We start from the raw sequence: 23,652 nt of genomic DNA, 5'->3' as shown, positions 1-23,652 counted from the left end.
AAATTGTTTCCTGGATAATGAAAAAAACTTACTCTTTTTATGTGTAAAGCACAGATACACATGATCCATAAACAGACATACAGTACCTCTATAGTATTAAAATTTTATGAGGGATAAGACGACTAGAAAAAAAATGTCTAAAAAGATTCCTAGGGTGTGGGGTACAGAGATAGTGGAGAAAAGATTAAGAAGCATTGCTCGTTTTATCAATGTGGAATGTGTCCATAAGACCATTACCAGAATTCGAGTGCTTCTGAGGAGCTAAGTGCCAGTGGCTAGTAGATCCTCCCTAATGCCTTTTGTTCAACCCCAGAGGTGAGTTTTCTATTTTACCTCCAGTGATTGCTATATCGGTTATTTATCTAAACTGCCCCCACTTTTTTGACCCACCTATGTTATCAAACTCCAAATCCACCAAATATGAGAAAAGTAGAGAGATTAATGAATGTGTTTGTGTTGGAATTCCAGAAAGTGCTATTTTGGCATGTCTTAAAATAACATTAGCATTCTTTTTAATTTTCTGGTTAGGCCCCTGTGTTGATTAAAATATGACTTAACACCAGGGTGCATCACTTGGAACATTCTGTTCATCATGCATTTAAAAATGGTTGAAATAACAACTTCCCCTAAATAATGTGGCCTGTGCTTGTGATTTTCAAAACTACCTTGGGCACAATATTGAATCCTGTCACCTCAAGGAAGGAAAAGCATTTGAAGGTAGAATTGTTACCCTTTCTTGCTCTTAATAACATACTGTATCTGTAACACAAAAGGAAATTCAGAGGTTGGTTTTGCAATAAATAAATGCATGTGTAGTTTGCTATTTAAATTCAGTGGACAATACCCCATGATGCTGGTGCCGTATGATAATGGATGATTTGTACATTTAAGAATCTGAATCACAAAGCTGCCCTGGAATTACACGTAGTGGTTATAGACACATCTGTATAAGAAAATACCAAAGGACAACCCGGTGTCATATAAAAGCTATTTGCCGATAAATTTGCTTTTGATGGGCTACTAAAAATGGACACATCAGGCATAAAAGATGTGTGTGTCTATTACATAGGCTAGCTTTATGAAGAATGACAAGCTTCTACTGGTACACTGAGATAAGAAACAGCTGTTGGCATCAGTACTGCTACAAGAAATGAAAAAATTCTGTGGCACACTTATGAGCACTACCACATATTTGAGCAACTTTTGAATAGATGGAAGACCAGAGTCATCTGGCAGCCCCAAAGGAAATTGCCGACAACCCTTAAGAATCTCTTGAGAAGGAGCACTGAACCCAATTCCGTAGAACTATCATCCAATTGTGTGTTATTTCTAAAGCAAGTAGTTCCAGTGTGTGTGTATGTGGTTATGATGGGGCAGGGAAGGAATGAGGGGAGGCTGTTGTTATTTTCCTTTTTTTTTTTTTTTTATTGTGTCAAGGACATTTTTGAGCATAAAATTGTAGAGTTTCAAACAATGACTGCAAAGCAGTTGCTTAGGTGAATTTATAAACTGTGAATCACAGGGGAAAAACATCTTTCAGGAAAAGAAATACACTGAATCTCACCATTGGATCTATTTGATGGCTACACATAAGACAAAAAGCTTTTTTTAAGGAAAATAAATGAACACTTAAGAACTGCAATTATAAAAGCTTGAAATTTCATATTGATCTAGAATTTATAATATTTTAAAAATTCTTTAAAAATATTTTCAGCTACTTAGTTCAAGCATATTCTGATAACTTCTCTGACATTTAATTGAAATTTTTCCCGTTTTAATGTAAACATAAAAAGTCAACTCTAGATACCCTACGTAGGTCTTCCCATTAGCTCAGCCAGGCAACACCAATTTTCCTCTGTCTCTCGCTGCCTAGAGGTTGTTTCTTTCAGGCCGAAAGCCCCTAAGCCAGGCCAGGCAGCCAGCAGCCCTCTCCAGCACACTTCTTTCTGAGAGACGCCTAAGAATAGTGTAGGAAATCCAAAGTGATTTTTCTGCTATCAGAGGATGGTCTAGCATCCTCCAAATTAGAAAGAATTTCTGCATCACTAGAATGATTAAAAAAAAAAAACTGGAAAGATATATTAAGAGAAATTGTGAGGCCTCAGCCCATAGAGAACTTTAAGGAAAGAATAGCCATTCTTTTCTCAGTTTAGGTATTCACAGGCTTGGCATTCACAGCCAGTGAGGGCTGGACCAAGAGCTCTCTGGAGTTCTCTTCTTCCTTTTATGATGCTGGTATTTTAAGAAGAAGGTACACTGAGCAGCCAGGAGCTATAATTTCTGGCTCTCCACCATGTTTCCTGCTATAGAGGGCTAGCTTTTTAATATTTCCATGACAACAGACTCTGACCAGATAGGTCAGGAAGTCTAGCCCATGGTTTGTTTGTTTGTTTATTTTTCAGACGGAGTTTCGCTCTTGTCACCCAAGCTGGAGTGCAGTGGTGTGATTTCAGCTCACTGCATCCTTTGCCTCCTGGGTTCAAGCGATTTTCCTGCCTCAGTCTCCTGAGTAGCTGGGATTACAGGCACCTGCCACCATGCCTGGCTTTTTTTTTTTTTTTTTTTTTTTTTTTTTTTTTTGTATTTTTAGTAGAGATGGCATTTCCTCATGTTGGCCAGGCTGGTCTTGAACTCCTGACCTCAGACGATCTGCCTGCCTCAGCCTCCCACAGTGTTGGGATTACAGGCATGAGCCACCACGCCTGGCCTTAGCCCATGTTTTTAAATCAGATCTTATTGACTCTGTGAACTTATTTGGACAGGAGAGCTGTATCCTACAGAAGAAAAAAGGACAAGAGAAGAGTTGGGAAGAGAATGAGAAAGGCAAAGATGGAAAGGGAAGCAGGGAAGGCAGGAGAAAGGGAAAAGAAAGGAATAGAGAAAGGACAGAGAGAAATTGAAAGTCGGAGACTACTTCAAAACAGCAGCTAAATGTCTTTTTTCTCCATATTAAAAATTTCCGTCTGCCAAAATGAGAAAGCATAATTACTGGCCAAATACAAATCCATTTCCTATATCGTTTAAATGACATATCTCCAAGGTACAAAACAGCAGGTCTGGTTAAAGGTTGGGTGATTTGATCCCTCTATTACTCTATATAAAACAAAGAAGCTGGAGTTTCATTACGCTTAAATTGTCTGGCAGTGGGTGAAGTTTACTTTTATTAGAAGCTGTTCTTTCATATTATACAGTGTAGTCAAGGATATATTAGCTTTGACGTCTTCTTACATCTCAATACACTGCGGAGTGAATTTACTGTGAGACTAATTTAAAAGGGAGTTTTTCGTAGGAGGAAATAATGGTCAGCATCAGCAGTGCTTCAAATTATTAGCAGAATGAAAATTCAGGGAAAAAGTATAGACACATAAAATTGCTAGATATTAATAAGAATGCTTCTTTTATTTCTGTTTCTGATAATATTCTGTGTTTCTTAAAGCTCCAGTGTCTTAAAACTATATTCAGGGGGAAGATTATATTGTTGAGGAGACGTTATAGTGCCTCAACAAGATTATTTTGTCTTAAAGAAAAAGAACCATCAGATCAAACAGTATATAAAATATATTTGTAGAGGTTCAGCTTTAGGGAAGAAATCCTACAACTTAAGCCTGAAAAAAAAAAATGCAAAGATCATTCATTTGACCAATACACAGTGAAGTCATAATAAAACAAATTCCTAGTATGTGAAACGAAATTTCACATATAGGATTCATCACTCATAACAAAAGTCTTATTACGCTCTGATATCAGTAGCCATTCCCTCACTTTTGGTCACCTTTTCTAATGAGATCACACTGGTCAGCTGACATTTTGAGGCACCAAATTAAGCATCTATTTGGTAAGTGAATTTGGATCGTCTTTAAACCAATAAAGATAAAAACAAGCATATCAGAGTGATAAGCATATTACTTTAGCTTCAACAACTTAGAATGTAAATATATCACAGAGGGATATTTCAGCTACTGAAATAATAAAATCCAGTCAATCAAATAGTAAAAAATATTGAGAACCAGCAACAGAAAGTATTATAAAAAAAGCACTCAAGGGAGACACATACAAGACACCCCGTCAGTCTACTCATTCTGTTTCTTATCTGTTGTATAGGTTTAGCAGTGGAAACGTTTGTGGGGTTTTTTTTTTCCTTTGCATTTATCTTTGTGCCTGAATGAGTTCAATTTCACTTACATTAGGACAGAAAATTCAGAACAGCGGGTTAATCCATCCTGTCTTCATGGGCAGCTGAGCAAACAGACCAATATCAGTGTAAAATTGTAATTCTGGAGATTAATGTTGTCTTTCCTGTTTGCGATGAATTTGACCTCCTTGCCTTTCTTTTTTTCCTCCCTCCTTTTCAGCATCTGTCCAGGGTCCCTGGGAGAGAGCCATCTCGCCAAACAAGGTGCCCTACTATATCAAGTAAGTTGGAAGTATCACATTTTTAAAAGAGCATTTATTGTGACTAATCTGTATATTCACAAGTGAGTTTATTTTTAAAATACGACATTAGCCTGGCCTACGATACCTATTTCTTTTTTTTTTCCTGAGGAAGCTTGGATAAAAAACTTATTCTAAAATTACCATCGTAAATTTGCTGATGCAATGGGGAACCACTTTTAAGAAAAGTTTATTGAATGCAGGATATATGGTGTGTTTTGTGACAGAGGGGGCAGATTTTTCACAATGGAATGAAAAGCTCCAGATAATTTTATTGATAGTGGGAGTCAATTTCTTTTATTTAGGGGTTTTCTCACGTTTCTTCTGTCAAAGATAGAAGATTTCCGCAGTTATATGTACACAACTGTTTTGGGTGAATGAATACTTCATGTTTCCAAAAGGCAGAAAGCAGCAGTCCTCAACTCGTAGGGCTTAGTTGTTCATTCTTGATACATAACACTCAGTATTTGTCACCTAACGACAACAGAATAATATTGTTTTCTGGAAACATTTGTGCCAGTCAAAAGAATATGAGTGCTTGGAAGCACCTTCTGTAGTATTTTGCATGAAACGTAAATGACAATACATTGGGTCAACACGGAAGAGAGAGGAGAGAGGATATTGAGTGATTACGTTACCTTCACAGTCTCTCATCCATGTGCAGTAGAGTCTAACTTAAATTTAACTTTGAATTGGAAACCTCGACAACAATTACAATTTACTGGGTTCATAAAATAGTCCTCGATACCAACTGAAGTCTTTGAACTTGCTTCTGCCATGAGCCTGACTAAAAATATTATATGTTTTCCCATTTTTTTTCCGCCTGCCATCTTTTATCGAATCTGTTTTTATTCTTTCACTGCCCAGCAATTCTTCTTAATTCAGTTCTAAAGCAATAACAGCAGTCCTAGATCTTCATTACTACAGTCCTCAAGAAATTTGATTTTATGCCTCTATTTTGTTAACTCAGAAAAATGGGAGTGAAGGTAGTCTTTTGACTCTTTCAGGAGAGATACATACTTTAGGAAACGGTTTACCATTTGTCTTATTACATTTTTCCAGATGAGGTATCTCTTAACTTGAAAATTCTTTTTTAGTATGCTTTGATTCTGCTTTTTAGTTTTCTTATTTTCTGAATTTAATTTTATTATTGTTATATTTAATTCATTAATTTAGTCACTCAAAACTGTACATTTTAAATACCTATTTAAATCACATGCTTTATTAAATAATACATTGATGTAGACATGCACTGTATATTACCTTACATCCACTGTATATTTTATGGAACAATTTTCTTCAAACTCTAGACAGTGATTTTCTACATCAGTGTCTTTGTCCTCACAAATTTTTATTTCTGACTAAGATGTTTGAGACCTGCTACTTCTTCAACCAATTCATAAACCTCTCACTTTTATCCAATTCCGTTATGAGCTGAAATAAAGACTCTTTTTCTCCTTTCATAGATGAGGTTTTAGGATCACTGGAGAATTCAAGACAGCTTTAAGCTATTATTCTCCAAATGACTACTTGTTTGGGGCTCACTAGAGGTCTCACATGGATTCCTAGGGTCTCCCTGGTCCCATTGTCCTTTCCCTATATATTCATCTTCTTCTGTCTGATGTTACTTCTACTACAAGAGATCCCAGTACATTGCTGTGAGGGAATGGAAATGAACTCCGTCCAAAAAATAAAAAAGAGACAAATTCCAGAAAAGCTGTAATTCCCTTCTGTGTATTAGTCTCTTGCTGTTTCTCAGTGGAATTAGAGAGCAGCTACATATCCTATTTGTCCAATGCTCCTTCACGTACCTAAAGACCATGGTGATGGTATTGATAAGGGCACAGATGTATGAATAAGAAAACTTCAATTTTAGTCCTCCAGTCTAGTCTTAGAGGCTGTGTCATTAGGCGATTGTATGGCTTTAGGCAAGTCACTTAACCTATAAAAATCTTGGTTTCTTTCTTTCTTTTTTTTTTTTTTTTTTTTTTTTTTTTTGAGATGGAGTTTCACTCTGTTGCCCAGGCTGGAGTGCAGTGGCCCGATCTCGGCTCACTGCAACCCCTGCCTCCTGGGTTCAAGCAGTTCTCCCGTCTTAGCTCCCGAGTAGCTGAGACTACAGGCACCTGCCACCATGCTTGGCTAATTTTTGTATTTTTAGTAGAGACAAGGTTTCACCATATTGGTCAGGCTGGTCTCGAACTCCGGACCTCAGGTGATCCACCCGCCTCGGCCTCCCAAAGTGCTGGGATTACAGGCTTGAGCCACCATGCCCAGCCAAACCTTGGTTTCTAATTTATAAAATAAAGAGTTGGACTAGATGATATCTAAGATCCTTTTTAGCTCTAAGACTTAATGAGCATGACTCATTCAGTTGTCCTGTCCAAACTTAAAAACCGAAGATCTCAGCTTTTGTTCGATAATATCTTTATTTTTAAAATTCATTATTTTAATGAACATAATGTAAATTCTTACTTTAAAAATAGGAATTTTATTTTTCCACTGTTTAATTAGCTTTAGATATGCCCTATCAACCCGCTCCAATTTCACCACACACCTCTTTAAAGAGCTCAAATCTTGGCGTATAATTTAGGACTATTATTCTTCCTGGCTCATGATAAGAGAGATAGAACAATAGGCAGGACAAATTTGCAGAAAGGTGCGTATGGAGACCTTAAAAGCCTCTGAAATAATCAGTTCCTTGGAATGAGGAAATTACGTAATTTCTCAAAAATATCTCTGAAACCTTATGGAGAGCAATTCTCTCTACGATTATAATCTCTTTGAAATTAGGGATGGTATAATTTCTCAAATATAAGTGTAAAATGTTAAACTGTAATATAGGGGAAACATACATTTTTATAAAATGAACATTGTCAGTAAGCAGATGATTAATGGCACTTGTGTCTTATTAACCGTTACTATTATCTAAAATGTTCTATTGAAACCAAATTAATTTGATGTACAAGGTTCGGTGGACTTTATGCACAGCTTAATGCCGTTCATAATCTGAGATGCTGTATTGGTCTAAAAAGAACAAAAATAAGTTTACAGTGACAATGCTTCAACCAGTCCTCATTTTTCCTCTTTTTTATCTTGTTTGTCTTGACTTCCAGTCAAGAGTTTTTACCACAGATGCCCAGCTGCAAAACCAGGTGTCTTCTCTGGCTATGTTTTTAATGCTTTATAACTTTTTCTTTTCAATGCTGGGATAAAGGGATCGCCCACATAACAAGAGGTTTCTATACCAATGGCACAGTTCCTGTTGGTTGTTGAATTGTGCACTCATTCTTGAGATTTTAACTCATTGACATCTTTTGCTCTAGTTTGCAAATCAGGCAGTGTTTATGCCTGCATCCTGACATCAGCTTTTCATGTGATGCTAAGAACCTTGATTTTGATACTTCAAACTACGTGTTTGTCTAGTTTATTTGTCCACAGCATACATCGTTACAGTTTTCATATTCCCTCTCCCCTGGGGCTCCCTTATTCCTGCCAGCATCTCTTTCAGGTTATTTGATTACAGCTTTCATTGCCACTGAAAAAATAATCGCCAACAATGTTCAACCTGTTACAACTGCCTTTTCTACTCTCTGCCATTTTGTAGTTTTTTGGCCTACTGTCAAACTCATGAAAATTTCAATATAATAGCCTTTAACCAGCTGCTGCATTCTGTTAGAATTTCTTTCACCTTTTTATGTTGCATGCTCCCATATGGGTAAACCAAACAGAGCCAAGAGCTGGGACTCTCTTGCTTTCTTAATGAGTTAGAAAATTATTCTTCTGTATTCCGGACTGTCAAAAGAATTTAGGAATCCCAAACATGCATGCAGGATGTTCCAGCATAGATGTCATAATAAAAGCATAAGAAATATCACACTGGGTCAGACCAACAGGGCAACTAGCCCAGAACTCTGTCCCAGCTGAAGATACCAATGGTTGTTTTGTCAGGTAACCTAGTACATTTTACCTTAAAAATGCGGATACATCATGACCACTTCTTAATAATGCATTGTAAATCAACTGGCAGTGAGTTTATCCAATGGTGTCAAACTTTTCCTATTCCCCACTTCAGCTTTGTCTTAATACTAATATGTTCCATAAATGTACCGACTTCTAGATAAATATAGGCATTTTAATTTCTCTTGAATCTGCATCCTTTAACCTCAAGGAATGGCCTCAATTAAATTCTTTGAAATTCAGTAAAGACATTTATATTTATCCAGAGTCGACTTTAGCCTCACATCCCCCTACTAATGCTTTTTCATTTTCATCTTCCCAGTCTGAGAAATTCTAATCCTTTTTAGTCTTTTAGTCTGTCCTTGACTGAAAGATAAGCTTTCCCCTTGATTATCTTAGTTGTTTTTCCCTGGATCTTTTCCAGCTCTGTTATATCTTCTTTGGGATGTCGTGACTAGACTGGCCCAAATATTGGTTATGAAATTTGTTAGCATTGTCTCTAGTTTCCACTCACTCATGAAGAAAGTAAATGTTATTTGCTGTCTCCCATTGGTGCAGTAATGGAGAGATCAATTGAGGTCATAACCTCTTCTACATATATTAGTTCTAGCCGAAGGTTGGTTTTCTGCTACTTTTCTGTAATACCAGCTGAAGTGTTTGACCTTATATTTCTGCCAGCTGTCCCTTAGGAAGGATTTGATTTTTAGACAAGCTGGTCCTTTCCTCCTTCAAAGACGCTGTGGTTGCTAAATATTGGGAAGAATTCACTAATGAAACTCAGGAGTAAACCTGCTGACTCTATCAGCAGTAATGCATTTCATCAGGTTCCCTTTCGCAATATCTCTGAAGCCCTTCACAGAAGAGTTGAAAGATGGGGTTCTTGGGAACTTGCTAACTGCTCAGCTTTTTCTACATGCAATGCTCAGGAAGCACCTCACGTCCAAAGGAGTTTTTATCTTTTCCTGCTGGTAATTTCGAATGTTGTATATACGTTGCTGTATATGTTGCCTGATGATCTTGATCGACCCTTCTCTTCACTCTCAATCTCAGGCATGTTTCCACGACCATTTATTGCATCTGAGTTGCTGACAACTTTCTGCTGCTTCCTGCTTAGGAAAATGCGATATAAAACCTTACTGGATGAAGTTAACAGTTGCTTCAGTCAACATTTCTTATTACTGTTGCTGTGTGTGCTGACAAAATTGCTGATTTGGGTTCTGACTGTCCTGACTTCTTACGGCCTACCATTCCTATAGCTCTATTAGTATGAGTATTTGACTCTCTGCATGGAACTGTGGCCATCTGTCTAGATTTACCTTTTGGTATTTGTGGCTCTCTGTATCCTGTTGGTCTACATTCTGGTTTGAACTCACGGATCTTGCTATGGTTTTTAGTACCAGTGTTCCCCTAACTCCAGTAGCATCTGAATCTTGACACCACCTTCCCCTGCCCCCTACTGTATTGCCTCTATTACTAGTTTCATGGCAATTTTTTCAGATTCCAAACATGTCCCATGCTTAAAGCATATCTTGCTCTCATTCTTGTTCTAGCCCCTGTTGGTGCCAGGCATTGCTCCAATTCAAGTTTTGGTTGATTGATTTGTTCCTTCAAAACATTGATTGCTATTGCAGTACCTGTATTTATATACAGAGGGAGCAGTGCCTAACTACATCTTAGCCTTAACAGCAGTCAACGTGTTAAATATCCCTGTGTTGGCTGGTTTGCAGTAGACACGTCTTCTGACAATGAGATGGGCTCTTATTATAAAGAAACTGGAGTATGATATCAACATAGAAAACATTTCCTCAGGCCAGGTGCAGTGGCTCACGCCTGTAATCCCAGCACTTTGGGAGGCCGAGGAGGGCGGATCACGAGGTCAGGAGATCGAGACCATCCTGGCTAACATGGTGAAACCCCGTCTCTACTAAAAATACAAAAAATTAGCCAGACGTGGTGGTGGGCACCTGTAGTCCCAGCTACTTGGGAGGCTGAGGCAGGAGAATGGTGTGAACCTGGGAAGCGGAGCATGCAGTGGGCGCGATCGTGCCACTGCACTCCAGCCTGGGTGACAGAGCAAGACTCTGCCTCAAAAAAAAAAAAAATTTTCCTCATTTCTTATTCCAGACACGTCACTCTTCTAAGAATGATACAAGTCTTCTGACATTGGGTTTGAAAATCGGTTGAATTTTGTCATAATCTTTCATACAATATGAACACATCATATAGTATATAATTTTGTTCTATTTCTGGTAAGATCCTTCTTATGTATATTTTTCTTCAAAATATACCTTTTAGCAGCTAAGACAATATTAAATAGGGGAAATTTTAAATAGACTAGGCATCACAAGACTTGAATTCTAGTTCCAGCTTTACTGTCACCTAGCTAGTAATACTTGACCAATGGGAAATTGCTTATTTTCTATGGGCCTCAGTTTCTCCCTCTGTCATTTAAGGAAGCAGAATGACATGATATCACAGGTCGTTTCCACTACTAACATTTTCTCATTTTGTGAATGTTGATTTTGAAATAGAAATTGTTTGTGATCATTTTCAGGAGAAGTGAAAATGAATCTTCGTATCTCCCTTGAGGATTCATATTGCACCATCAATCTTATCAAGATAGAAAGGACAAATAATATTAAATGTTTCACTTAACTATTTAGCACTATTGATGATAAGAAGTGGATGCAACAGAGAATCAGCTGTCTAATTTGATCTGTCAGTCTTTGAGGATGCTGGTGAATATTTCGGGGTAATTAATTTTTTTTTTTTGGCTTATAAACAACAGAAATTTATTTATCACAATTCTAGAAGCTGGGAAATTCAAGATCAAGGTACCAGGAGATTCAGTGTCTGTTGAGGGCAAACTTCCTAGATGGCGATCTTTTCTCTAATCTCACAGGGCAGAAGGAACAAGGCAGCCCTCTGGGGTCTCTTTTATGAAGGCACAGTGAGAAGCTCAGCAGGTTTGTGAAAAATACATAAAGGCACAAATCCCATTCACCTAATCACCCGATTGCCTTCCAAAGGCCCCACCTCCAATTACCATCATGTTGGGGATTAGGTTTCAACACGTGAATCTTGGTGTGGTGGGTGATGGGGTAGAGGGCTGGTCGATAAACATTCAGACCATAGTAATCAGTAAATAAACAGGCCCAGGATCTAACCCAGATAGGTAATTAAATTTTTGAAATCACTGCCAAAAGCCTGATGCTCTGACTTTTCAAAAGGCTTTAGTACACAAAGATAACCCAGAGGTCAATCTTCTCTGCTGTGTTTTCTCCTCTGCCATTTGATGGTTTCAAAGGTCACATTACCTGAGTCTCAGTAAGCTCTGGAACCACAATGAAGGAATAGTTGGTAATACATTATTGATGATATAATCATGAAAACAATTCAGGTTAAGGTATTAACTGAAAGAGAGTGAAAGGAGTGCCATAGTGTTGTGCGGAGTGCTGAGTCTGGTTTTGGTTTTATAGATCTTGTTGGGAGACGTAGATGTTGATATCATCTGTGTCTCATAGGTTCATGAAAAAAAAAACCTCACATCCTTTTTTGTAGTTTCATAAGCTGATTTGTATCACCTTGACTGAAATAACAGACTCCAGGAGGATAGCTGTTGTCATCTCTTTTTCTAGCATAGTGCCTCACAGATAACAGGTACTCAGTAAATATTGGAATGAATTCATGAACATATGTCAGTAATTCTACGTGCTTTTCAGTTTGCTGACTCATTTCACCTTCAAAAAAATCTTGTAGTATTTGTGTGTCAATTTAGATTTGCCACTCAAATCCATCTCTCATGCCCTCTAGACATGAACTTTAGTGTTAGAAAGCATGCGGAGTGTTTGATAGAGTTTCTCATAGCTCCTACAGTTTGGTGCTTAAGGGACAGTCCTTAGCATGGATGGGTGAATGGTACATACCAAAACGTGAGTTCTAGATTCTGTTCTATCTTTATCTAACAATATGATAAGGAGTATAACTTAGCTCAACCTCAGTGAGAAGGTTGAACTAGATAATGCCTGGGACCACTCTCAGCTCTAGCTTTGTTGCAGTAGAACTGGAGTCTGTTTTTCCTAAATATCATTCATGAGGCTTCTTCTGGTTTTCTAGTGGTCAATAGAGCTTTAAATTGATCAACTACTGTTTTTCACTGAGCATTGTTGATAAGACCTACTTTTGGGGCCAGGATATAGTAGCCACTGAGTCTTAACAGAATGTCATCAATGATACATTTTTATTTTACAGAAAAATGTTGTAACATTCTATATGGCATATGTAATGTGAAAGGTGGCAACATATATACATACACCTATACGTGTGGCAGCTAAAATTTAATGTGTGTACGGGCAAAATAATCCTCTATTATGATACACATGGTATAGCATTCCCTGCCTCATTCGTGGCACTTTTGGAAATGTGAGAATGAGCATAGAACATATTCAAGTTGGTTTATCCAGAAGAAGAGGAGTAAATTATTTCAGCTATTTCCCCATTTTCTTTTTCTAACTTTCTTAAACATGCACTTTCTTACGTAATCACGTGTTAGAAAAAAACCAGTAGTCGCATCAAATAAATCTGCATTTGAAACAACTGTATCATATCCCAACTCTGTTCGTTTGAGCCATTTGCTTAACGTGACACCCATTCTACTTTATGACACATAAGGAATATTAAGAAATGTTAATTGGCTTTCCTTCTCTCCTCTGAAACTGGATTGAAGTCTTATTGACCTCTATTAGATACCGAGTGTTCAGGTTTTTAGGAAAACACTCATAGAGATATAGCCCCAGTGTGAGCTGCATTTTTAGAATATTTTCTGGAACCCAAATATGTCCCTAATCAAATTAGTTTATTTTCATTCTTAGCGTTCCCACGTAATTTGGGGTATGTGTGAATTCCCAAACATTCCTGAGCCTCTCCTAGGCTTCTCTAATTGCTTCTTATTCTGTTCCCCTGGGAAGCAGCATCCTGTTCCCTTCACAAAGGTCAGCAGCAACAGCCCAGGCAATGTTTTAAAATAACTTAATAACCCTGAACTGCCTCTCTCTTCTTTGGATAGTTTCCTTAGAGCATTAGTCCTTTGAACACTGACCTGGTTGCAGAAAATGCCCCTTTCTCAGTGGGAAAATTCCAAATCCCATTCAGTCTTGCCCTCCTTCATTCCAGGGGATAGGGTAGGGGAGTAGGGGGTAGGGAGAGGGTATTAAATACTTTTTTCAGGAGAAAAGTTAACACGGTAACACACTCTCTCTTTCTCTCTCTCTCTCTCTCTGTGTGTGTGTGTGTGTGTGTGTGTGTGTGTATGTACTCATTTTTAAAGAAATAGACTGTGAGTGCATTGTATAAATCAGTGCTGTCACGTTGCAAATTTTTTAAACCATTGTACAAGATAGAAAAACAGTATCTCTGTATATTGACTCTGGAAAGCTTCTAAGATCCGGTCCTAGATGAGACTTAGCTCACTGTCAGCATTCGGCAAATGATCACGTTTTCCGTGATATCATTAACTCCTGTGGGGAATGAAACTGAGAAGCCTCGCTGCTCTTCCTGAAACTTTCAACTGCTTTTTTCTGTTTTTCTTTCTCAGCTTATCCACATCCATCTTGGTCCCCAAAGCCATTGCATGTCAGATGGTCAGTGCAATGTGTAATTTTTAACTTGCTTCTTTGTTGCTTTAGAAGGAATCGTTTTGTTGTTTTCTTTCCTTTTGGTCACTATTTCTTGTTCATGAGTTTTCTGTAAACAGTGTATCTCATAGTTAAGTCCATGTAATCTGCTAGACAGGAAGAAAAGCAAAGCTTAATGTGTGCCTACTATGTGCTAAATGACAGACTAAGCGTTTCATCTGTATCTTCCCATTTAATCCTTATAACACTTCAGTTATTATCCAATAAAGAAAAAAACTGCTATCAGCCGGGCGTGCTGGCTCATGCCTGTAATCCCAGCACTTTGGCAGGCCAAGGTGGGTAGATCACTTGAGCTCAGCTGTTCAAGACCAGCCTGGACAACATGGCGAAACCCCATCTCTACCAAAGATACAAAACAGTAGCTGAGTGTAGTGGCATGCACCTGTGGTCCCAGCTACTCAGGAGGCTGGGGCAGGGAAATCCCTTGAACCAGGGAGGCGGAGGTTGCAGTGAGCCGAGATCACACCACTGCACTCCAGCCTGGGTGATAGAGTGAGACCCCATCTCAAAATAAATAAATAAATAAATAAATAAATAAATAAATAAATAAATAAATGTTAAAAAAAAAAAGAAGAAACAGCTGAGATTCAAAAAAATTGGAGGTTTCTCCAAGTCATTCTAATAAAGGGGAGGGGGGAGAATTGATACTTAAAATCATAATGATAAGAAGGATAGACATTGGAGATTCAGAAGGGCAGTATGCTGGGTGAGGGGTGGATGATGAGACATTACTTAATGGGTACAAGGTGCATTACTTTGATGATGGATACACTAAAATCCTAGGTTCACCACTATGCAATACATCCCTGTAACAAAACTGCACTTGTACCTCAGAAATTTATACAAATAAAAATAAATCAAATAAAATCATCATCATCATCTCAGCTATTGCTTCCAGCTGTTTCAACTTTCTAATATTTTTGGTTGAAAACTGGCCATTTGTATAACCAAATGTGGCCAATCCACCACTGTGAGGCTGCCATCTTGGGCATCACCAAAACTATTCTATTAGTCATTCCCTGCACTGTTAGGTGGGTTTTCCTTGGCATATCTGCCCAATCAAGTTGCAGAGACCTAAGTTACTCTTTGCTGCTTTGGGCAATAAAGGGGAACAAAAAAGAAAATGAAACAAAAACTTGGCCAGCCCTGATGTAAGCACTCTTCTACCTCCCTGCAGGCTGAGAAAGCAAAGTATTTCTTTTTTTTTTTTTTTTTTTTTTTTTTAGATTTTTAAAATGTTTTATTCTGGTCTAAATCAATTAAAATGAGATCTACCTTCTTCTTTTTTCTTTTTTTCTTCTAAACACACACACACACACACACACACACACACACACCAAAAAACCGGGATACACGTGCAGAACGTGCAGGTTTGTTACATAGGTATATGTGTGCCATGGTGGTCTGCTGCATCTAATGACCCATCCTCTAAGTTCCCTCCCTTCAACCCCCAAACCCCAACAGGCCCTGGTGTGCATTGTTCCCCTCTCTGTGTCCATGTGTTCTTAATGTTCAACTCCCACTTGTGAGTGAGAACATGCAGTGTTTGGTTTTCTGTTCCTGTGTTAGTTTGCTGAGGATGGTGGCTTCCAGTTTCATGTCCCTGCAAAGGACATGATCTCATTCCTTTTTATGGCTGCATAGTATTCCATGGTTTATATGTACCACATTTTCTTTATTCGGTCTATCATTGATGGGCATTTGGGTTGGTTCCATGTCTTTGCTATTGTAAATAGTGCTGCAATAAACAGACATATGCATGTGTCTTTATAGTAGAATGATTTATATTCCTTTGGGTGTATACCCAGTAATGGGATTGCTGGGCCCAAATGGTATTTCTGATTCTAGATCCTTGAGGAATTGCCATACTGTTTTCCACAGTGGTTGAACTAATTTACATTCCCATCAACAGTGCAAAAGCCTTCCTATTTCTCCACAGCCTAGCCAGCATCTGTTGGTTGCTAACTTTTTAATAATCGCCATTCTGACTGGCGTGAGATGGTATCTCATTGTGGTTTTCATTTGCATTTCTCTGATGATCGGTGATGTTGAGCTTTTATTCATATGTTTGTTGGCCGTGTAAATGTCTTCTTTTGAGAAGTGTCTGTTCGTATCCTTTGCCCACTTTTTGATAGGGTTGTTTGTCTTTTTCTTGTGAATATGTTTAAGTTCCTTATAAATTCTGGATATTAGACCTTTGTCAGATGGGTAGATTGAAAAAATGTTTTCCCATTCTGTAGGTTGCCTATTCACTTTGATGACAGTTTCTTTTGCTGTGCAGAAGCTCTTTAGTTTAATTAGATTCATTTCTCAATTTTGTCTTTTTTTGTTGCAGTTGCTTTTGGCGTTTCTGTCATGAAGTCTTTGCCCATGCCTGTGTCTTAAATGGTATTGCCTAGGTTTCCTTCTGGGGTTTTTAGGATTTGGGGTTTTACATTTAAGTATTTAATCTATCTTGAGTTAATTTTTGTATAAGCTGTAAGGGAGGGGTCCAGTTTCTGTTTTCTGCATATGGCTAGACAGTTTTCCCAGCACCATTTACTGAATAGGAGATCCTTTCCCCATTGCTTGTTTTTGTCAGGTTTGTCCAAGATCAGATGTTTGTAGATGTGCGGTATTATTTCTGAGGTCTTTCATGGATAGGAAGAATCAATATCATGAAAATGGTTATACTGCCCAAAGTAATTTATAGATTCAATGCTATTCCCATCAAAATACCACTGACCTTCTTCACAGAATTAGAAAAAAAACTATTTTAAATTTCATATGGAATCAAAGAAGACCCCGTACAGCCAAGACAATTCTAAACAAAAAGAACAAAGCTAGAGGCATCACACCACCTGAATTCAAACTATACTACAAGGCTACAGTAACCAAAACAGCATGGTACTGGTACCAAAACAGACATATAGACCAATGGAGCAGAAAAGCAAAGGATTTCTAAGTCATATTCCACCACCTCCATCAGGGCTTCCCTAAGATAGAGAGTATGGCCAAGACCATACTTAATAAATGTCATAGAATGTGTTTCTCTTCATACCCTCAATTGTAAGTCTTTTTGAAAGGTAGCACATGGTCAGTTTAGATGGACAAGGAGTGCCTGCAGGAGCCTTTGCAACATTTGTGCATGTCCTTGAATTTGACACCACCCCCCGCCCCCCATTCCAGAGCAGATAGTCTCATCCTTCCCTTAAGCCAGAGGCCTATGGTTCTAGCTTTACTAGGCAAATATATATGGTCTGTGACTGTAAGTCACAATTTCCCCCAAGCCTTGAGCGCTGAGTCTGCCCATGTATTACATGCAGAACATTTCATCTTATTGCAGAATGATACTTTATTCTTATAACAGAGTGATATTCATTATTGCAGAGTGACATTCTTTACTCTTTATTTTTTATCATTATAACTACATGGTGCAAAAGAAGTATTTCTCATACTTTCTCTTATAATGACTCAAATTACAAAACCAATCTGGGCAATTAATATGTTTATGAAGATAAATAATGGCTTATGTTTTCTGAAGATTAAGAAAAATCTCTGTCTGAATATAGCTGGGCGCAGTGTCTCAAGCGTGTAATTCCAGCACTTTGGGGGGTCAAAGCAGAAGGAACACTTAAGCCCAGGAGTTCAAAGCTAGCCCGAGCAACAAAATGATACCTTGTCTCTACAAAAAAAAAAAAAAAAAATGCTTGGCATGGTGGCATGTGCTTGTGGTCCCAGGCACACAGGATGCTGAGGCAGGAGGATTGCTTGAGCCCAGGGGGCCGAAAGTTGAGGCTATAGTGAACCGTGTTTGTGCCACTGCACTCCAGCTTGGGCAACAAAGCAAGACTCTGTCTCTAGAAAAAAGAAAAAAAAAAAAGAAAGGAAGAAAGAAAAGAAAAGAAAAATCTCTATCCGAAAAATGTAGGCACCCTGTGTTAATATGTAAATACAAGTGCTTTATCAAATAAAGGCTAGATTAATTGTCTTTTCTCACTCTTACTTATATCAATACTACAAGAACTTTTCTGCCAAAAAAAAATCAAATAATAGAGAAGAATGAACCCTAGATAGAGCAGGAGGGGCTGAGCAGGCACAGCAAAAGTTCAAGGTGGAAATATCTTTATGCATCCAATTAAAAATAATTTGTGTACATTTTACTCATATGTCTATATGTACACATACATATATACACAAATACACACATATATATGTGTATATATATATATATATGGAGAGAGAGAGAGAGAAAGAGGACAACAAAGAGGAAAATAAAGAGAATAAAGGGTATTAACAGCAGGTCTGTGACTTATTCCCTGGGGGATGTGAAGGGAATGAATGACCTTAATAGACCACTTTATAAACATGTTAATGACTTCCCAGACCTTCTTGTTAATCTTGTTAATAGTGGTTAACTAGAGGAAAGATACCTGAAAGTCCCTATCTATAAAATGATTTTAGTAGGGTATACCTGGCCTGGCTAGATAGCTTATTGTAAATAAACCTGGAATGTTTGGATTTATGAGTCATGGCTGGCTGGAGAATAGGGCATAGCTACATGAACATTTTTCTGTTTTTGTAATTGACAGATTATAAAATGGAAAACTTTTGAGATTGAAATGATTTCCTTTCAATGTTTCTGTGTAAATTTTTAAAAACATATCTGTTAATATGAAACCAAAGCACATCATAATGGGAAATAACATGGACGTTTTGGAAACACATGTCTGATTATTTCAAGTTCCCCAGGGAAATAATGTTCTATCTGTGCCCAGCACTTCCCTATAATTCTTTCTGTCATTAATAAAGATTGGTACTAGATAAGAATCTAGGATTTGTGTGAGTCTGATGTGAGATGCAAATGTTATACTTACACAATTTGTATTTATTTTAGTTTAAAAATTATCTTTGCCATGAGCAAGAGGGAGAAAAAGGAGGATGAGCGGGCCCACATATTTTTCCTTAACATGTTGTCCCAAGTTTTAGGAAATCACAAGTCTAAGAAAAGGCCAGGGTCAGGACTAGGAAGTGATATAACAGTTACACATGTCTACATTTAAAATTATACAAGTAATAATTAATTTTTTAACCTTATTTTTAAGCAGATCCTAGAAATAGCAAGAGCCTCTATAACATCCCAGCTAAGACCCCAAGTTTTCTTTCTTGTTTAACTCTTGAAATGTTTTGTTAATTTTCAGATCCCTTGTCTCCTCAATTAGGCCGTAAACTCTCTGACAACGCTTGTGCCTTATGCATCTTTGCATCATCCCTAGCATGTATTATATATCTCACATGTAAAAATAAGAATAAATACTTGATCATTTGTTTTGATTTTGATGATGAAGCACTGGAAGCTGAGCTATGATCCCAATAGGTATGCTTATTTAAAAAAAATAGATGGCAGTCCAGGCGTGGTGGCTCACACCTGTAATCCTAGCACTTCGGAAGGCTGAGGTGGGCAAATCACCTGAGGTCAGGAGTTCAAGACCAGCCTGTCCAACATGGTGAACCCCCGTCTCTACTAAAAATACAAAAATTAGTCTGGTGTGGTGGCAGATGCCTGTAATCCCAGCTACTCAGGAGGCTGAGGCAGGAGAATCACTTGAACCCTGGAGGCAGAGGTTGCAGTGAGCCGAGATCGTACCATTGCACTTCAGCCAGGGTGACAGAGTTGAGACTCCGTCTCAAAAGGAAAAAAAAAAAAATCACACACAAAAAAATAGATGGCATGGCACAACAGCTTATGCCTGTAGTCCCAACACTTTGGGAAGCCGAAGCAGGAAGATCACTTGAGTCCAGGAGTTTGAGACCAGGCTGAGCAATATAGCAAGACTCCATCTAGAAATAAATAAATAAATAATTTTTTAAAAATAGACAATAACAGATAAAGAAGTTCCATGTTATTTTTTTAAATTCTAGATAGCCCCACTGGTATTACAGTTGATTAAATTATATTTGGAAGCGATTTTTTTTAGCAGTTCATTTATTTTCTATATTTCAGTTTGTTGAAAGCAGAAAAAATGCTTGATGGGGTTGATTGCCTGACTAGATTATGCTATAAACTATAAATCTTTGAAAGTTACTGTTTTGAAGAAAGCATCTTTAAGTGAATATATTCCTTCAGTAGCTCCTATTACCAAAACTGTTGTGAGAATATCTTAGGAAAACACCTTAAAATCCTCTTCTATCAAAACTCCCAAGCTGCCTTCAGGAGCCAACATTGTTCAGTGAATGCATGTAAGCCTATGTCTTTAATAGAGGGATCCCCAGCCTCTGGACCATGAACTGGAACAGCAGGAGGTGAGTGGTGAGCAAGTGAGCATTACTGCCTGAGCTCTGCCTCCTGTCAGATCAGTGGTGGCATTAGATTATCGTAGGTGCACAAGCCCTATTGTGAACTATGCATGCGAGGGATCTAGGTTGTGACCTCCTTATGAGAAACTAATGCCTGATGATCTGAGGTGGAACAGTTTCATCTCGAAACCATACCCCCGCCCCCTGCCTCCCAGTCTGTGGAAAAATTGTCTTCCAGAAAACTCATGCCTGGTGCCAAAAAGGTTGGGGACCACTGTCTTAGATCTTGAAAAAAGCTGGAGTAAGGCAAGTGGTAAATCCTAAGACATACATTGAGGCAGAGCTGTAGTGGTATCCAGTAGGGAAGAAAAGACTTCAAGTTTAGAATTTAGTTATACTCAACCAGTTTTTGCCTTTCTCTGTTAAATATTAGATATCATTACCAGACACATACAAAAGATTTTAATTGCGTGAATGCCTGATGTTGATACAAGAGAGCCGATTTTTTTTCACAGATAGTTTTTTGGGTTTTTTTTGGCAGGGAGAAATATCACTCATGATATCTTTTTAAAGGTGCTTTATTATCAAGGACCTCAGAGCTGTTTCTCTAATTCATATTTCATATACTCTTAGTCCTCAAGCCATTTCTTTTTACTGAAAGCACCATAGAGTAGCAAAAGGCATCATTATATTGCTCCGCCTCATTCATCATCAACAAAATTGCCAATTATATTCCAAGTCCTTGAATGTATTGTTTAAAAAGATATATAAGCTCAAAGGAAGCAGCTCAATGTTGAGGCGGGAGATGAAATGTACTGGCTGGTAGATTCAGAGCATATTAATCTTGTTTTCACTTGTGAACTGGAAAAAATTAACATGGAGGGATGGAGAAAACATGTTCAAACTACAAAGTCATTTTTTCTGAGAAGTTATCTGACTGCAGCTGTAACTATAACTCAGGGTATATCAGAGGGCTCAAATGTGGAACACTTCTTTAAAATTAAAACCTAAAATTCCTGATGTCTAATAGAACGTGTAAAAATAGCAGCCTCTGAAGGATCTGACATGAGCAGAGGAACATTGAATAATATAATCTGACAGTATGGGCCATACCCTTACAGTAGTTACCATGGCCTGGAAACTATAGAATTCAGTAAAACATCAGAAAAAAAAGCAACATAAATATAAAATATTTTAAATTAAAAAGACCGAATAAGAACAGAAAAAAATCCCCCAGCAAATCAATATTGCTTGGGGAAGCATGAATCCCAGACCAGCAATATTTTAATCCAAATAACTTTTAGTTCCATCGTGAACACCTTTATCACCAAGTTTTATAAAGAGTGGAGTGAAGAAAAAAAGTACTTAAGGTTGTTGGAAACAGTTCTCAAAGTTGGTGGCTTTATTCAGAGATTCATGCTTGACTGTACCAACTTCTATTTAATTTATACATAGTACTTTGTCAATTTAGGAATTTGGTTTACTTGTCCTTTCCTAAATATGTGTATTACAAAACAAAAAATAGAGAAATGGTAAAATAATTACAAAGATGATTAAGCAATAGTGTTGGCGATAGTGAACAGATTATTGCCGTTTTATAGAGTAATAATATACCTAAGGAAATCTGTGGGAAATTTAATTTGGGATATAAAACACAGAAGTCAGGCAGAGATGAAATAATAAACCAATAGGAAGTTAAATTTAGGCATGCGAGTCCAAAGATGTAAATTCTATAGATGTTATAAAATAATATGTATGCCCTTACATAATTTTATTACTCTCTGAACTTCATTTCTCTGTGAAATATGGGGAAGTGATACTGAACAATGCAGCAACTCTTCTGCTTATAAACCGATCAGAAGATATATAAACAACTCTTAAGGGTTATCTATTATAAAGATACAATTTAGTCTGGGTTTTTTTAAAATTTGAAAACTAATTTTGTATAAACCCTAACTGGGCAATTCTCCATTCTTTGACTTGAATATTATAGTAAATATGTTTTCCCAATTTCCAAGTTTCATGTATTCTTTTCAAAGAAAAAAGACAAACTTTTAAATGTCCAACTACCTGGGACTTCTTCTGATTATCTTTTAAGATAGTTCAAATATATACAATTTCAAACAACAACAACAGCAAAATATATTTTGCCAGACAATATGTCTTGTTTGTTTTTAATGTTCACGATGTAAAGTACACTTATTGCCAAACCGCACTTTCAATGGTGTTACAAATTAGCAAAATATAGCTAGTTCGTAAATACTAATAAGAAAGTTGCTGAAATTCAGCCCCGAATATTTCTTTTCTGCAACTCCAAAGAGGAAAATTTTTGAAATGCAAACCTTGACCTTTATCAAAGCCTAGGTAACGTTTGTTGGAGGTGTTTGGTTTTTGCTGGTGCTTTGTTATAGTGCAGTTTGAGACTAGACTAGATTGGCAAGACATAATTGGCTGCTATGTGGAGAATGCATTTGGTGGAACATGTGAGTTGGGGTGAGGAAATACGAAGAGCCAGAGTGGAAGCAGGGAGACCAGATAGTAGTGTGGGAAGCACTGGTGATAGATAAGATCTAGATAATGGTAGCAGTGGAGATCACAAGAGGTGGTTGGAATCAGGGAATATGGTTTAGAAACAATCACAGGTCTTGCTGATGCGTTGGAGGTCAGGAGGGACAGAAAGAGGGCAATCCAGGTGTCTCCTCGGCTTTCAGCAGGAACAGGTACTTAAAGAGGAACAAATTTGGTAGGGAAAATCAAGTTTTAGTGATCCATTGCAGTGCATGGTAACCATGGCTAATAATAATGTCTCGTATATTTCAAAATTGCTAAAAGAATAGATTTTTAATGTTCTCACCACAAAAATAAATGATACGTTGGTGAGGTAATGGATATGTTAATTAGCTTGATCAACTCTTTCTACAATATATACCAAGATCAAAACATCACATTGTACCCCATAAATATACAAACTATTATTTGTCAATTACAAATAAATAAAATAAATAATTTTTTTAAAGAGATGTGTTAGACACCACGGACAGCACCGAAGGGTGGCTTGAAGAGCCTCTACACTCCAGTAATACCTGCCCATTAGCCATACTTTACTTCCAGCAACAACAGGAAAACATTTAATCTAAACAAAAAAAATTGCTTGTCAGCTAGATAGCTACTCTTCCATGTAGAAACCCTAGAGCTGCTTGGGTTTAGACATGTTTAAGTTTGAAGTACTTATTGGGTATCTAGCTGTGCAGCTCAAAATTTGGATCTGAAGCTAGGGGAAGACGTCAGGACA

The 23,652-nt window shown here is 37.6% G+C and overlaps 1 protein-coding gene across 2 annotated transcripts in view; it reads left to right on the top strand.

Annotated features, from left to right (window-relative positions):
- Nucleotides 1–23,652, top strand: part of DMD (dystrophin) — a 1,770,560-nt gene that overhangs the window by 1,561,006 nt on the left and 185,902 nt on the right. For both annotated transcript variants that reach the window (XM_030807549.1, XM_030807550.1), the window contains one exon: nt 4,353–4,413. In XM_030807549.1, the coding sequence (XP_030663409.1) occupies nt 4,353–4,413 (61 nt within the window). The remainder of the gene's footprint in view (nt 1–4,352; nt 4,414–23,652) is intronic.

This window comes from Nomascus leucogenys, chromosome X (assembly GCF_006542625.1).
Source record: "Nomascus leucogenys isolate Asia chromosome X, Asia_NLE_v1, whole genome shotgun sequence".
NCBI lineage: Eukaryota > Metazoa > Chordata > Mammalia > Primates > Hylobatidae > Nomascus > Nomascus leucogenys.
Note: the sequence above shows the minus strand (reverse complement) of the source record. Positions and strands in the feature narration are given on the sequence as shown.